Here is a 13,817-nt window from a genome sequence, read left to right as displayed (position 1 = left end):
TTAGCTATATGTTTCTTCCTGGAAGTACTGATTGAACCTGGTATCAACTATTATATGGCTTTTGACATGGACATCAGTGTATGTACATAGATAAAAGGCTACATTTTATTAATTTCTTACAGTGAGATTACATAATAATTTCTGCAACTCATTTCCTGAAGTTACCCCTATTGTTGAAAACAAACTGGGAAAAAAAGCTCACAAAGTGGTGAGAATATTGACTTTTAATGTGTGGAGTGCATACCTTTTTCAAAATTGTAAAATAGAAATTTCAGTCACATATTTTTATCATTCTTATTCTTACTTCTGTGGCATATGGAAATAATCCTTAACCAAATTCTAGGAAATAAAAATGAAGCCAGAGTTGAATGGTGAAGATGAAGTGACAATGTCAAGAAAGAAGCAAGGCAGAATTAGAGAAGTGATAAATCAAGTTGGCAGATGAAGGATCATGGATGACTTATAAAAAGGAAGGCCAGAGAAAATGAAAGAGAATGATCTCTAAAGTATCTCTGATGACCCTGAAAGCAGTGCTTCTCATATGTGACTCTACAGACAAGACTGAGACAGCTCAAGAATGTTCCAACTGAAGAGATTTTTATCTACCATTTTTAATATCATGCATTTTGTTTTTAAATTAAGGAACTGTGCCAGTATGAATGTATTGTGCTCCCCAAAATGCCATTATCTTTGATGTAATCTTGTGTGGGCAGATGTATCAGTGTTGATTAGATTATAATTCTTTGAGTGTTTCCATGGAGATGTGCCCCACCCAACTGTGGGTGATGACTCTGATTGGATAGTTTCCATGGAGATGTGGTCCCGCCCATTCAGCATGGACCTTGATGAGTTTACTGGAGCACTATATAAGCTCAGACAGAAGGAGCGAGCTTGCTACAGCCAAGAGGACATGTTGAAGAATGCACAGGAGCTGAGAGAGGAACTGCAGTTTACAGAGACATTTTGGAGACAGCCTTTGAAAGCAGACTTTTGCTCCAGAGAAGCTAAGAGAGGACAAATGCCCAAAGAGCAACTGAGAGTCACATTTTGGAAAGAAGCTGAACCTAGAGAGGAACATCCTGGGAGAAAGCCATTTTGAAATCAGAACTTGGAGCAGACACCAGCCACATGCCTTCCCAGCTAACAGAGGTTTTCCGGACACTTATTGGCCATCGTCCAGTGAATGTACCCGATTGTTGATGCGTTACCTTAGACACTTTATGGCCTTAAGACTGTAACTGTAACCAAATAAACCCCCCTTTATAAAAGCCAATCCATTTCTGGTGTTTTACATCCTGGCAGCATTAGCAAACTAGAACAGGTACTAATGATTCCAGGGACTTATGATGGGAGTAGGCCGAGTTCCTAGGTCAGACATCTTGTTGGTTTGAAGCTCTTATCCTGTTTAAAACACATTCTAGCTGTTGATGAGGAAATGCTAATAGGTACTTTTCCTGATGTCTGAGGTCATTACAACAGAGCAAGCTACTTCAGTGGGTGTTTGGACAATACAGAAGGTTAATTTTAGAAACATAACACCAAAAAAATGGCAAAGAGGTGTTCGAAAGTGAGAGCACAGATTAGGCACCAAAAGTAAGAAGTCTAAAATAGAAATGTTGACAAAATAGAATTAACCTTTACACATATTACTATATTATATTATCAGCATCATTGATTCAATATAACACTAAAAAGAAATTGTGAGTTTAAAGATCTTACATGTCTGAAATTTTTTTACTATAGAGTGTTAGGTGCTTTAGTATTAGGTATCTATGGAGAGTAGACATGATGAGAAAGAAATGGATATGTAAAAGAGAAGTAATGCTTGAAATAATTCACATCTTCTAGAAGCTTCAGGGTTATGAGAAAGGGAACAATACCATAAAAGTGGAAAAACAAGAGAAAAACAAATGCTAACTTGATAGGCACTTGGATGTTATTAGCCATGTTTTCTTTCTTGTCAGCTTTCAGCCTTATTCAGGTAAATAATTCCTTAGGAGTATTATGCTACTTGTCTAGATTTCAGAGTGTTGATTGAGGGGTAATTGCATCCCTGGAGCTACTTTGAGATAGTCTGACTGCCCTATAACTCTTTTCACACTTGACTTTGAGGCTGCAAGCCCAGTGATAAAGAGAGCATAGTTTTTTTGTTTTGTTTTTGTGATTTTTTTTAATTCAGTTTTTTTTAGATATATTCATATACGATACAGTCATCCATGGTGTACAATCAGCTGTTCACAGTACCATCATATAGTTGTGCATTCATCACCCCAATCTATTTTTCAACATTTTCCTTACACCAGAAAGAATCAGAATAAGAATAAAAAATAAAATTAAAAAAGAATACCCAAATCACCCCCCCAGCCCACCATATTTTTCATTTAGTTTTTGTCTCCATTTTTCTACTCATCCATCTATACACTGGATAAAGGAAGTGCATTCCACAAGGTTTTCACAATCACACTGTCACCCCTTGTAATCTACATTGTTGTATAATCGTCTTCAAGAGTCAAGGCTACTGGGTTGGAGTTTGATAGTTTCAGGTATTTACTTCTAGCTATTCCAGTACATTAAAACCTAAAAAGTGTTATCTATATAGTCTGTAAGAATGTCCACAGAGTGACCTCTCGACTCCATTTGAAATCTCTTAGCCACTGAAGCTTTGTTTCATTCATTTCGCTTCCCCATTTTGGTCAAGAAGATGTTCTCAATCCCACGATGCCGGGGCTAGATTCATCGTCGGTAGTCATATCCTGCATTGCCAGGGAGATTTGCACCCCTGGCAGTCAGGTCCCACGTAGGGGGAGGGCAGTGAGATCACCTGCCAAGGCGGCTTAGTTAGAGAGAGAGGGCCACATCTGAGCAACAAAGAGGCACTCGGGGGAGACTCCTAGGCACAATTATAAGCAGGTTTACCCCCTCCTTTGCAGTAATGAGCTTCATAGGGGCAAGTCCCAAGACAGAGGGCTCAGCACATCAAGCCATCAGTCCCCAATGTTTGTGATAACATCAGCAACAATCCAGGCGAGGAAGTCCAACACCTCCACATCCTCCCCCAGCTCTTCATGGGGGCCCCCGAATATATGTTTTTATTCTCCGCCCAAATTTCTTTGGGATGTATTTCACTCTAACCTATTCAGACCTACCATAGCTCACTTCCTATTCAAAGTTCCATGTAATTGTGGTGTTTGAACAAACTGACTGTAGAAGCTATATTGTTTAGAAATTACAGATTCTACAGCAATAAACATCAAAGAGAGCATAGTTTTGAAATCAGTCTTCAGTTTGAATCCTGGTCTGTAACTTCCTAGCTACATGACCTGGAAAAAGTAATTTCGTTTCTATGAGCCTCAGTTTCCTCATAAAATGGGGTTAAAAATACCTACCTCTCAAGATTGTGGATTAAGGAGGATCATATATGCTAAGCCCTGTGCCTGAAACAGTGATTGTTTAATAAATAACCAATGTGAATGGAGAGGAAGACAGTGATGATAATTACGTCAATTTGAGATTAAATGGTTGCATAATCTCAGCCATTAAATGTGTATGAGACACTCCAAATAAGTGTCTTAGGCCACTGGTCTATAGTATGAAAATTTATTAAATGCCTGCTTTACGATTTTTAAAGATGCATGCAAGTGTAGCACAGAAATCAAAGCTTATATCATTTAGGAATAGCTAATTTGATAAAGGACTTGTTATTAATCAGAGTCCGTTTTACTACAGGGCTGTGAACAGTAAGATTTAAATTGAAATATTACAGTTTTTCCTTCTATCAGATATAATTGCTTAATGTAAAGTATCCATGGTAATAGAAGATACTGTCTAATGAACACAACTTTTAAAAAATAAAATACAAAATGCTCAAAACCTCTTCACTTTTTAATGACACCTCATTACAGTTCTCCAGTCATATTTTGCATACTTAACAAAAATACATTTCTGCCTTTCTCCGCATGAGAGATGAGAAACTTAGACTTGGTAGAGACAGAAGTATTTTCAATGAAAAGTAAAAAAGTTATATTCTCTCAGAGTACTTGTCCCCATTTTCAAACAAATATTCCAAGATCTGTGAAATAAAATGGATTAAAGTAGATCAGCCTATAAGGAACTAAACTTTAAATAAATTCAGTCTTTAAATGCTTGCCTTAATGTTTCCCATTCATTTCGATCCATAGCTCAGTTTGAAGCAGGACCATGTTACTGAAATGCCAGAGTTGGTTTAAATTAATGAAGCTTCATTACTTGAAACCTCAACTCCAAATGACTTCCAAGTTAGGATACCAGAATTTTTATTGTGCTGCCTGCCACAATGTTGTGCTCATCTTAATGTGTTCTGTATAATTGGTATGACAAGCAGAATCCACTCTAAGGTTTGGTATCTTAAATGTAGGATCATCTGAAGTTGAGGGGACAGTGGTCTGTGTAAGGGATTTATTTGATCTGTGTTATTAAACTTCTTGGAACATCAACTGCTCAACTGCCTCATATTGATCTTCCTCATTATATGCTGTATTTAAAGCAGATAGTTACAGATACCTCAGACATTGCATTTGGTTAGTCATATGCAATCTTGTCTTTTCAAAAAAAAAATTATTATTATTTTACTTCTAGAACTAGTATATCACCCTCACAAAATATTTTGCTTGCCCCTACTGATTTCCTTGTGATTTCCTGCAGACACCTGCCTCCCTTTAGGAGATAACAATGTGGCTCTCCCTTTCTCTTACCACCACCCCCATCCACATACAGTTTTCCTTATTATACTAATGAACATTTCCTCAGTGCTTACCCAGCTCTCACTAGGGTGTTCAGTGGTGTCATTTACAACATATTGAAAAATGAAAATGATATCCTCAGCGGGGGGCCATAATGTTGGTCTGAAAGGGAAAATACATTCCCTTCCCGGGAATTTCTTGAACACTTAGAGCTGTGAAATAGTTGTGTAGGGGTTGGGGAATTTCCCCAGCTTTCCCCCCTTAACTAAGCCTGAGGCTCAGCTGCTGGCTGTTGAGACGCGCAGGCTTTGGGATTTACCTCTTCAGCCACTGGGAGGCCCTCTGCGTTCCCCTTTCCCCGGTGCCTGGCTGCAATTACTCACTCGTGCAGTGGCACCAGCCTTCCACCAGGGAGCTTCGAATAAGCTCTCCCGCCCTCCCCCTCCGCCCCCCTCCCCATCTGCAGCTTGCTGGCTCTCTCTTTCTGCCTCTCTGTCTCTCTCTCTTTCTCTCCCTCTCCTATCGGAGCACAATGAAAGCCTGTGTATCGCCGTGACTCCGGGCAGCGGAGCCAGTGTCAGCAAAGCGGCTAACAACAGACGAGAAAGAGAAAGGAAAATACAAGCTACTTTTTTTTTTTTTTTTTTTTCCATCTATAAAGCGGAGCAATACAAGAGATAGAACCACATTGCTTATTGCGAGTCCAGACCCTCAGATCCACTGGCCGGGAATGGAATGTACAAAAGTGGACAGAAAAGTGTCTGGACATGACTCGGTGCAATTTGCTGGAAGTTTGTAAGTTTGACCATCGTTTGTAAATTACTCTCGGAAGAGTTTGTGTCTCTTGATACTGTATTAGAATAGAGCCGGGGGTGAGGCGAAGAAACGTAAGCGGGAAAGAAAAAATGTGTTGAAGGATCTCTCTCAGTGGCTAGCGACTTCAGATTGGTTTCATTTAAGGCTAGGAAACCTTAGAGGGAATGAGGGTTTTACCGGTGATTGGATTAACCGAAGAAAAAAGCCTGGTCCCAAAGTCCAATTACTGACATTGTTAACAATTGAAAAGCTGTCTCCCTCTTTGAGGAGAAGACAAGATTCTACAGTATCCCAAAGAGGAGAAAGCACCGGGAGCAAAGGGGAAGGGGAGGAAAAATTAAAAGCCAAAAGACAGCTTCTCTTGATTTTTGCACGTTTTGAACATTGACTTGGAAAATCTGAAGCAGCACAATTTTTTTTTTTACTCTAAGAAAAAGTAAAGGGTTCTATAGACGATGGTAGAAATGTTTTTCTCCGCGGAAACATCCCCGTAAAGAATTTTCTGAAACAAGTAGGTGAGGGGGAGTCCAGCTCTCTATTAATACCTCTCTCAATTCCCTTTCCTGTCTGTTTCTGTCTCTCCCTTGACAATTCCTGAATTCTTGATCTAACCCCCAGATCGTGTGTTTACAAAGCTCCTAGTGGCCCTTGTCAGCCTGGTGGGGGAAAAAATCCACTAACTCTGTCCAACTTCTCCAGAGCTGTCAAACGAAATTAGAGTAAATTGATCAGGGTTTGTTTCCAGCTTGTCCTCCCCAGAGGGTTTCTGTTCTTTCTCCCCACCCTTTTTTTACTAGCTCCCCTCCCCCACACCTTCTCTACTGCTACCCCAACCTCTGAAGACCTCTATTCATGTGGCCTTGAACACTGAGCTCACATTGTCAAAACCAGATTTGCCTGCAATAACCAGAAGTAGCCTCCTTCCACCTCATCATCCCAGAGGCAGCAATCATTGTGTCCAGTAAGATGGGGGACACAGCGCCCCCACAGGCCCCCGCAGGAGGGTTAGGGGGGGCCCCTGGGGCGGGGCTCCTTGGAGGGGGCTCAGTCACCCCGAGAGTGCACAGTGCTATCGTGGAGCGCCTCCGAGCTCGGATCGCCGTCTGCCGCCAGCACCACCTGAGCTGTGAAGGACGCTACGAACGTGGCCGGGCTGAAAGCTCAGACCGGGAAAGAGAGAGCACCTTGCAGCTCCTGAGCCTTGTACAGCATGGTCAGGGGGCAAGGAAGGCTGGCAAACACACCAAGGCCACCGCCACCGCTGCCACCACGACAGCCCCTCCACCACCCCCTGCTGCCCCACCTCCGGCCTCCCAAGCGGTAGCAGCAGCCCCACCGCCCCCACCAGACTATCACCATCACCACCAGCACCTGCTGAACAGTAGCAGTAATGGCGGTGGTGGGATCAATGGGGAGCAGCAGCCACCAACTTCAACTCCCACGGACCAGAGGAACTCAGCCCTGATTGCGGTAAGGCCCTTGGTTTTCTCGTGATTCTGGCTGTGGTGGTGTGACCTTTAGTTAAGGTAGAGCTTGCACTGGCCTAAAGCAGAGTGGTTGGCAGTGGAAAGGGCCAAGATGTCACCCGCCTACCTCAAAGGCCATTGGTTGTGTTGTCTGTGCGGTTTTATACTCTTACTCATCAAGTTCCGCGAGTTCTCATTCATGGGTTTCCTCCATTTGTAAGGTACTCCTTAACTGGTGGGAAGCCTGAGTTTTCCAAAGGCTGTCCGGGGTCCACAGCTTGTAGATGAGAAGTCTACCAGCTGGCAAGAACTGAGCCACTGAGGAAGGCCCGGTCTCAGTGATCCTCCTGCTTTGGCTAGCCAGCTCTGATTAGGTCAAGGCATTCATCAGTCTGAAAGCATGTGTTGGTCCAGTTGACTTTTGTCAAAGCCTTTTCCTTCTTGCCCCATTGCTCCTCCCCACTTTGAGATAGCCAACTCTTAGGGTTAAAAGAGCATAAATAATAATCTATGCCATAGAGCAAGTTCCCTGAGTGTCCAAAACAAGTTTTTGGAAAAATATCCCAAAGAAAGACAGTGAGGAAATATTTCCAAGAGGCCTACTCCCTGATTTCCTTTAGACAATCCCCCCACCCCCACCCCATCTTGCTTCTTTTCATAGGCACACCAATCAAGTAGTGCTAACCTACAGCATTCATTAAAGTGGGCAGGCACAGGTATCATCCTAGGAAGCGCCTTGTTTTCAGCCACTTCTGGAGACAGGATATCAAATCTGAAAGTTCTGATTAAGTTTCTGGCTACAGGTTCTTCCTCAGAGACAGACACTCCCCATCCAGAAGAAGGATCCTTTGAATCATTGGCCCTTAGTGCCAATCTTGGTCAGGTGACTGCCTGCTATGTGCAGGCTTCCCCAGAAGCTGCTGGGCCAGTGGCCTCTGGGTAGAAAGTGTAGCCCTCTCCTGCAGCTCTGCAGGCTTCCTCCATTTCTGAGATCTGTGGGGCCCCTAAGGCTCTGTGTCTGCTCATAGCACAGCTTCAGTTTACCCAAGCCAGCCCTAATAAGAGTCCACAACAGGAAATGGCAATGCAAGCCCAAAAGTACTCAATTGCCTGCTGAACTCCTCATCCAAAGGAGTCTGAAAATGAGCTCTGGGCAGACGGGCATCTCCAGCCAGGTGCATAGAATGCTTTTTTCTGAATGCCTCTCATCCCTGGCCTGGGTCCATGGAGACATTTTCCAGGAAGCTCTGGGGGCTAGGATGGTGCTCTTCTCCCCCACCGTAAACACATTTGCTTGGGATGCCCAGAACTGCAGTTTCCTGACTCCAGCTCCAGATGAAAAATAACTGCTAACAGTCAAAACTTACCAGTCGTGTGTGTTTTATCCTTCCTTGAATACACTTAGCCTATAGGCTTATATTAGAGCTTCAAGGCCCAATTTCCTTTCTCTACCACCTGCTCTATCCCTACCACTCCCTAGAATTCCCTAGGAGAGCAGTGGGAGTTTGTTTTGTGAAAGAGAGATGCTGGGGGGAAGGGGTAAAGAATTGCTCAAATGGAGAGAAGAATGAGGTTTGTATGTGTGTGTGTGTCACCAGCATCTGCAGCCAAAAGTATCTAAATGCCTTGATTGTCCCCAGTAAATTTATAATCTGTCTGCAAGTCTCCCAATAATACGGCTTTGTTTGCTTCACAGTCTCCTGGTAAGTGTTTCTGGGGATGATACACAAAATGAGGCAACCAGCCCAATGCTGAGTGGAAAAGACTAATCTCTGCCCTGGGTGCCAAGACTGGAAGGGCCTTTAAAGGGCCACAGTGTGGGCTTTTTGTGTGGCCTTCATATCCCAGCCTAGGCAAGGACAGTGGTGTGTTTCGCCAATGGCCTTGTTCTTGTGGTTTTTGCTTTTCTCCCACTTGGAAATAAGATGAGGCTGCCTCTTTTTCTTGGGGGTTTCAGGATGTAAAATGAAACCAACTTCAGTGATTAATATAACTTTACAATAGCAAGATCCAAGCTGGGAGGGAAGTGAGAGAATAGTGCCTGACATTTCCCACGAAAGGCTTACTGCTGCAGAAGCCAAAGGTGGGTGCTATACCACCCCTGTTCTACAAGGGAATCTGTTTTCTCTACTAACCACCAGCCATCTCCTGAAACATTCCCCTAGAGGAGCTCCCTTTGAGAGTGTAGTGATGATAGGAGGAACAGGTAAGTCAGGAGAGAAGAGAATAGTTTATTTCTACTGGTATTGCAAGGGTTGATCTGCCTCCCTTTGGGTTATTGGAAATTCCCTCTCCATTTTAGCTTCTAAATTTAGTGCTTTGTTACTCTGCATGGTGCTCAGAGATGGTGATGCAAGTACTGTATTAACCTGATAACATTGTGTCTGAAGGGAGTCTTCAGAATTTGGGAGTGATTCACTGAGCTGATTACATCGGCAAGTCTCACTTCACTCGGGCTCTTCTTATTTTCAGAGAAGCTATTAATTTGAAAGAGCATTTGCTCAGAATGAGTGTCAGAATTCTTTCTTAATTTTATTGCTACTGTGTCCATAACCAGATTTATGTGGTCTGGATGGGTTGAATGTATCACTTTAATAGTTAGTTCGTATGCCATAATGACCATAAATGTCCTTAGGAGAAAGGAAGAGAATATTGATCATCTAAAATCAAATATGTATTGGAGTCCTCAGATGAAAGCTCTGTATTCTGCGTACCTTCTAGCACAATGCCTTGTGTATAATGAATAATATTGGCTGATTTACTGAATGAATGAGGCTGAAAGGAGAACTTCTGTTCTGTGGGATAGTGTTGACTTTGAGGGGTCCTATTTGAGGGGTCCAGTACTGCAGGGGATATATAATATCTGAGTTCTTTCAGTAGTTTCAAGAACAGTGCAAGAATAACCTCCGAGCCAGATCTAATTCTGTCCACATTGAGAGCCTAATTCTGCAGCCCTTACTCAGCCCTTTCTTCATTTAGTTCAAGTACAAGTCCAGGGGAAGCCCTGCTGCTGCAGACACTGCAGGAACAGTACCTTTCAGAGGTCCTGGGTTGCACGGCTTTGAGCAGATCTGCCTTTCTAATAACCACTTGGAGCAGGCTTTAGGCGCTGAATCATTTTCTGGTGGAGTATGTTTGAATCTTTGAATGAACTGTGAAACTGAATAATTGTTGATCCATGGAACAGTAAGGTTTAGAGCTTCTGTGGTGCATTATTAATCTTTCCCCTTTTGCCTGAGACAAGCTCTTTTTCTGTTGCATAGACTATGTTGCTAGGATAGGTGGATAAGTGGTTCTAAGTCATCTTTGGCTTCAGAGATGATCTTTTCCCTAATGTGTGGAGAAAAGAAAGCAGCTCAGACAAGGGGTCTGCGTTTCCTGGTTCTGTGCCTGCTTGATCACCAACCAGCTGTGTGACCCAGGACGAGTCACTTAATAGACATCTGTATGACAGAGGGAACAGTAATACTACCCTTTCTTGTTGAGAAAAGCAAATGAATGTGTGTTTCCAAACAGGCTTTGGAAAAAATAAAGCATTGCAGGAATGCAAGGCATTATTACTAGTATTACTAATAATAAACTACTGAACAATGAAGGACAATACCAGTTTTTCCAGGGATTAAAAGTATACTAAGCTTTTAGTTTGAATGTTTTAAACGGTGAAATAGCTTTTATTTTACATAGAAGGATTGACATGTCAAGTTTAGTGTTGTCAAGATAAGGCTGGGATATCAATGTGTTCCTGAAGGCCCCAGTAAATTCTCATTAAAATGTGCAATGCTGTGAGAAACGTCTGTGAATGCATCATGTCCTTTACAGGCCCCTACATGGACCAGAGAAACTCTGGAAAGGTATGTTCCCCAGAGTGTCTAAGGAATTTTAGAAAGGTCATTTATACAAATGGCATGGGAAAGTTAAATATTTTGTCAACAATAGCCTAAAATGTTAATTTTTAGCTTATGAAAGTCAAACAAGTTAAATCATTGCCAGAGTTCCCTGATTGTTTTTACCTGATAATAATCAAGTTTCCAATTAACAATTTAAAATTTGAGAACTATATGGGGAGCTGTGTGGGGGCTAAGTACAGAAACAATACATTGGATAGAAGATCTGGGTGTTTGCAGCTGTCTGTGTGATAAATGTCCTCTTCAGAACAGTGATAGGAATGTTTACATTATTTATATGTGCAGCCATCATTTCCTTAAGAACTGACCCATTTTTGTACTGTTTTCCAGAACAAAGTAATAAAGGGAGAGTTCTTATCTGTCCAGGACCTTCTTACCACTTCTTTCAAGTAAATATAGTTTTAAGAACTCACAAAGATAAAATGGGTTCAAGTGTAGAGAGAAGTTGGCACAATCCTTTATCAAAAATTAACGGAAAGCTTTCTTTGACAGCAAGGTGATGTTATCATGTAAGCCAAGATGTCTTGCTTGTTTAGGTCCATGTTTGTTTATAGAAGGGATCTGCTTTCTTTGGAATAATGTTATTGTTCAGTGGTGTTCATCAAATTTTTCTAAATCTTAACATTTGGTACCTTACAGCTTCCCTGTACCTGTAAACATTTGTGACTACCAAGACAAACATAGGTTTTATATGTTTTAGACATTGTGTGTAAATAGGACTAAAGAGTTGCCATGATTTACTGTTTTGTTTTGTTTTTATTGTTGTTTATCTGTGTTTGTTTTAACGCTGCTACTTAATCTCAAAAACCCTAGAAGGAAATTTGAAAAAGTCATCCAGTCTTCTCCCTCATGGCAGCTAAACTATTCTGGATGGATTCTACTTCTTTGTTTAATGAAAACTGTTCTAACTTCTTCTTTCTGAATTTTAATGCTAATTTCCCTTACACTGTAATAGGCTCTGTGGGGGAAGAGAGAAACCCTGCAGAGGATGACATGGTCCCTGCTCCCTGCTCCCTTAAAGGCCAGTAGGGAGATCACGATCACCATAGCAAGGAACAGCCAAGTACTAACTAGGTAAAATGGACCAAAACTGATATAGAGGATCAGAGGAAGGGAGGAACAAATACTTATTGAGCCCTAGAATGTACTTGTCACTTTTATTACATATTTTATGTAATCCCTGCAAAAATCGGGTGAGTAAGCAATATTTGCCCCCATTTTACAAATGAGGAGACTGAGGCTTAGAGATACAGTAAAATGGCAGAATTTAATGCATAAGTTTTATAGTTAGACCTGCATTTCAGTCCCTCCTTCACACCTACCAGCTGGATGAGTGTGGGAAAATAATTTTCTTTTGGGGTCATCAGTAGCTCCATCTGCAAGATAAAGGTAATAAGATTGCTTAGCAAAACAGTTAGCAGAATGCCTGATACGTAGTATGTGCTCGGAACACAAGAACTGTTAGTTATTGGTAAGAATGAGATTCCAATCCAGGCCTGGGAGGATGGCTTTATGGAGAATGTGGGTCACAGCAGGGCCTGGGAGGAGGGAGAGAATGTAGAAATGTGGGATGCGGACTAGGAGGTGAGTGGCTGGGAGTGTTAGGGGGTCAGGGAGTGGTGCCTGACTGACCACCCTGGTTGGGTGTGAGTGGCATGAGGGGACAGAGGAAGCCAGTCCACATTTGAGGGTCTGGAACTCTCTGGTAAGAGTAAATCAGAAGCCCTGGAAAGTGGTAGAACAAGGAAGGCTCAGAGGAGTCAGCGGCTATAAAGCAATAATAATCCCTCATATATTTGAAGACAAGTATTACATTTCCCCTTCAGCAGCCTCTTCTCATAGCACATTGCCTAAGTGTTCCGTGTTACCTAGCTTCAAGTCCCTTGACCTGCTTAATGCCTTGCTATTTACACACTTCTCCCATTCATAGTGAGTTATATACAGCATGACATGGCCTTTGGCATCGAAGGGAGATGGTTTTTAAAACACACTAGCTAGACACAGAAGAGAAACTAAAGAAGCAGAACCAGCTACACCTCTCCTGTTAGGCTCCAGAGGACTTCCAGTGCAAATCAGAATTGCTCTTTGGGTAAAAGGATATTCTCTTGATGTGTAAAGTGTTCCTCTTAAACAAATGAGTTTGCTTATTTACTAACTCAGGAAAGTCCTTTTCATTAAATAAAAAATCACTAACAGATATTTATGAGAAACTGTGTTTCCAGATGGTCTTTGAGATTTACTCATTTGCTTCCTTGCTTGCTTTATAATGCAGATGTGTACAGATCCTTTCAGTTTCCTCCTTTGGCTCCTTGTTCACAGGACACAGAGGATGTACCCTGTGAAGTAGGTGGCAAAGGATTAAAGCCAGCAAATCTTTCCTATCTGATTTATGGCATGATACTGACCAGAGCTAGAAGACTATTTACCTATGGTTGCCAACTTCGGCTCTTTGTTACACATATCTAAGGGACAGATGTGAAAAAAGCTGTGCCACTTCCTTGTGGGGCCACGAAGAGAGAAGTTCATGCATCTTCACAAGCCCTGAGGAAGGCCAGAGAATCGGGCTTTACCACACCAGCTGCGAAAATGGGCAGATAATATTGACACACACCACAGCTCTTAATGGTTTTAAAAGGTTCTGAAACCTCACATCAAGATTGTGTACATGGGTGCTTTTTAGAATTAGAGGGAGTTATTCATTAATTCAGTTACTAATCATCATGCAGCTGTTCTGTGCCATGCACTGTGCTGGGGATAGATTCATGGGCATTTCAATTTAGCCTTTCTCCTAGAATTTTCAGCCTAAGAAGGGTGTGGGTGGAGTTGGAAATAGAAGTGTTGAAGTTGGTTTGTTTCAGGAGGCAAAGCAGTCGTGCAGTTAAGAACGGGAGGGTCAGACTACCTGGCTTCAA

The 13,817-nt window shown here is 42.1% G+C and overlaps 1 protein-coding gene across 2 annotated transcripts in view; it reads left to right on the top strand.

The window, feature by feature from the left end:
* Window positions 1-13,817, top strand: part of MAML2 (mastermind like transcriptional coactivator 2) — a 369,681-nt gene that overhangs the window by 18,658 nt on the left and 337,206 nt on the right. The window contains exon 4 of one of the 2 annotated variants that reach the window (XM_037841183.1): window positions 5,380-7,004. In XM_037841183.1, the coding sequence (XP_037697111.1) occupies window positions 6,501-7,004 (504 nt within the window). In that variant the 5' untranslated portion in view covers window positions 5,380-6,500. Of the gene's footprint in view, window positions 1-5,213; window positions 7,005-13,817 lie in introns of those variants that run through there. The other variant, XM_037841184.1, reaches the window with a different exon arrangement.

The sequence above is a fragment of the Choloepus didactylus genome, chromosome 6, assembly GCF_015220235.1.
Source record: "Choloepus didactylus isolate mChoDid1 chromosome 6, mChoDid1.pri, whole genome shotgun sequence".
Lineage (NCBI taxonomy): Eukaryota > Metazoa > Chordata > Mammalia > Pilosa > Megalonychidae > Choloepus > Choloepus didactylus.
The sequence above is the reverse complement of the archived record's forward strand: the minus strand, read 5'-3'. Positions and strand labels throughout refer to the sequence as shown.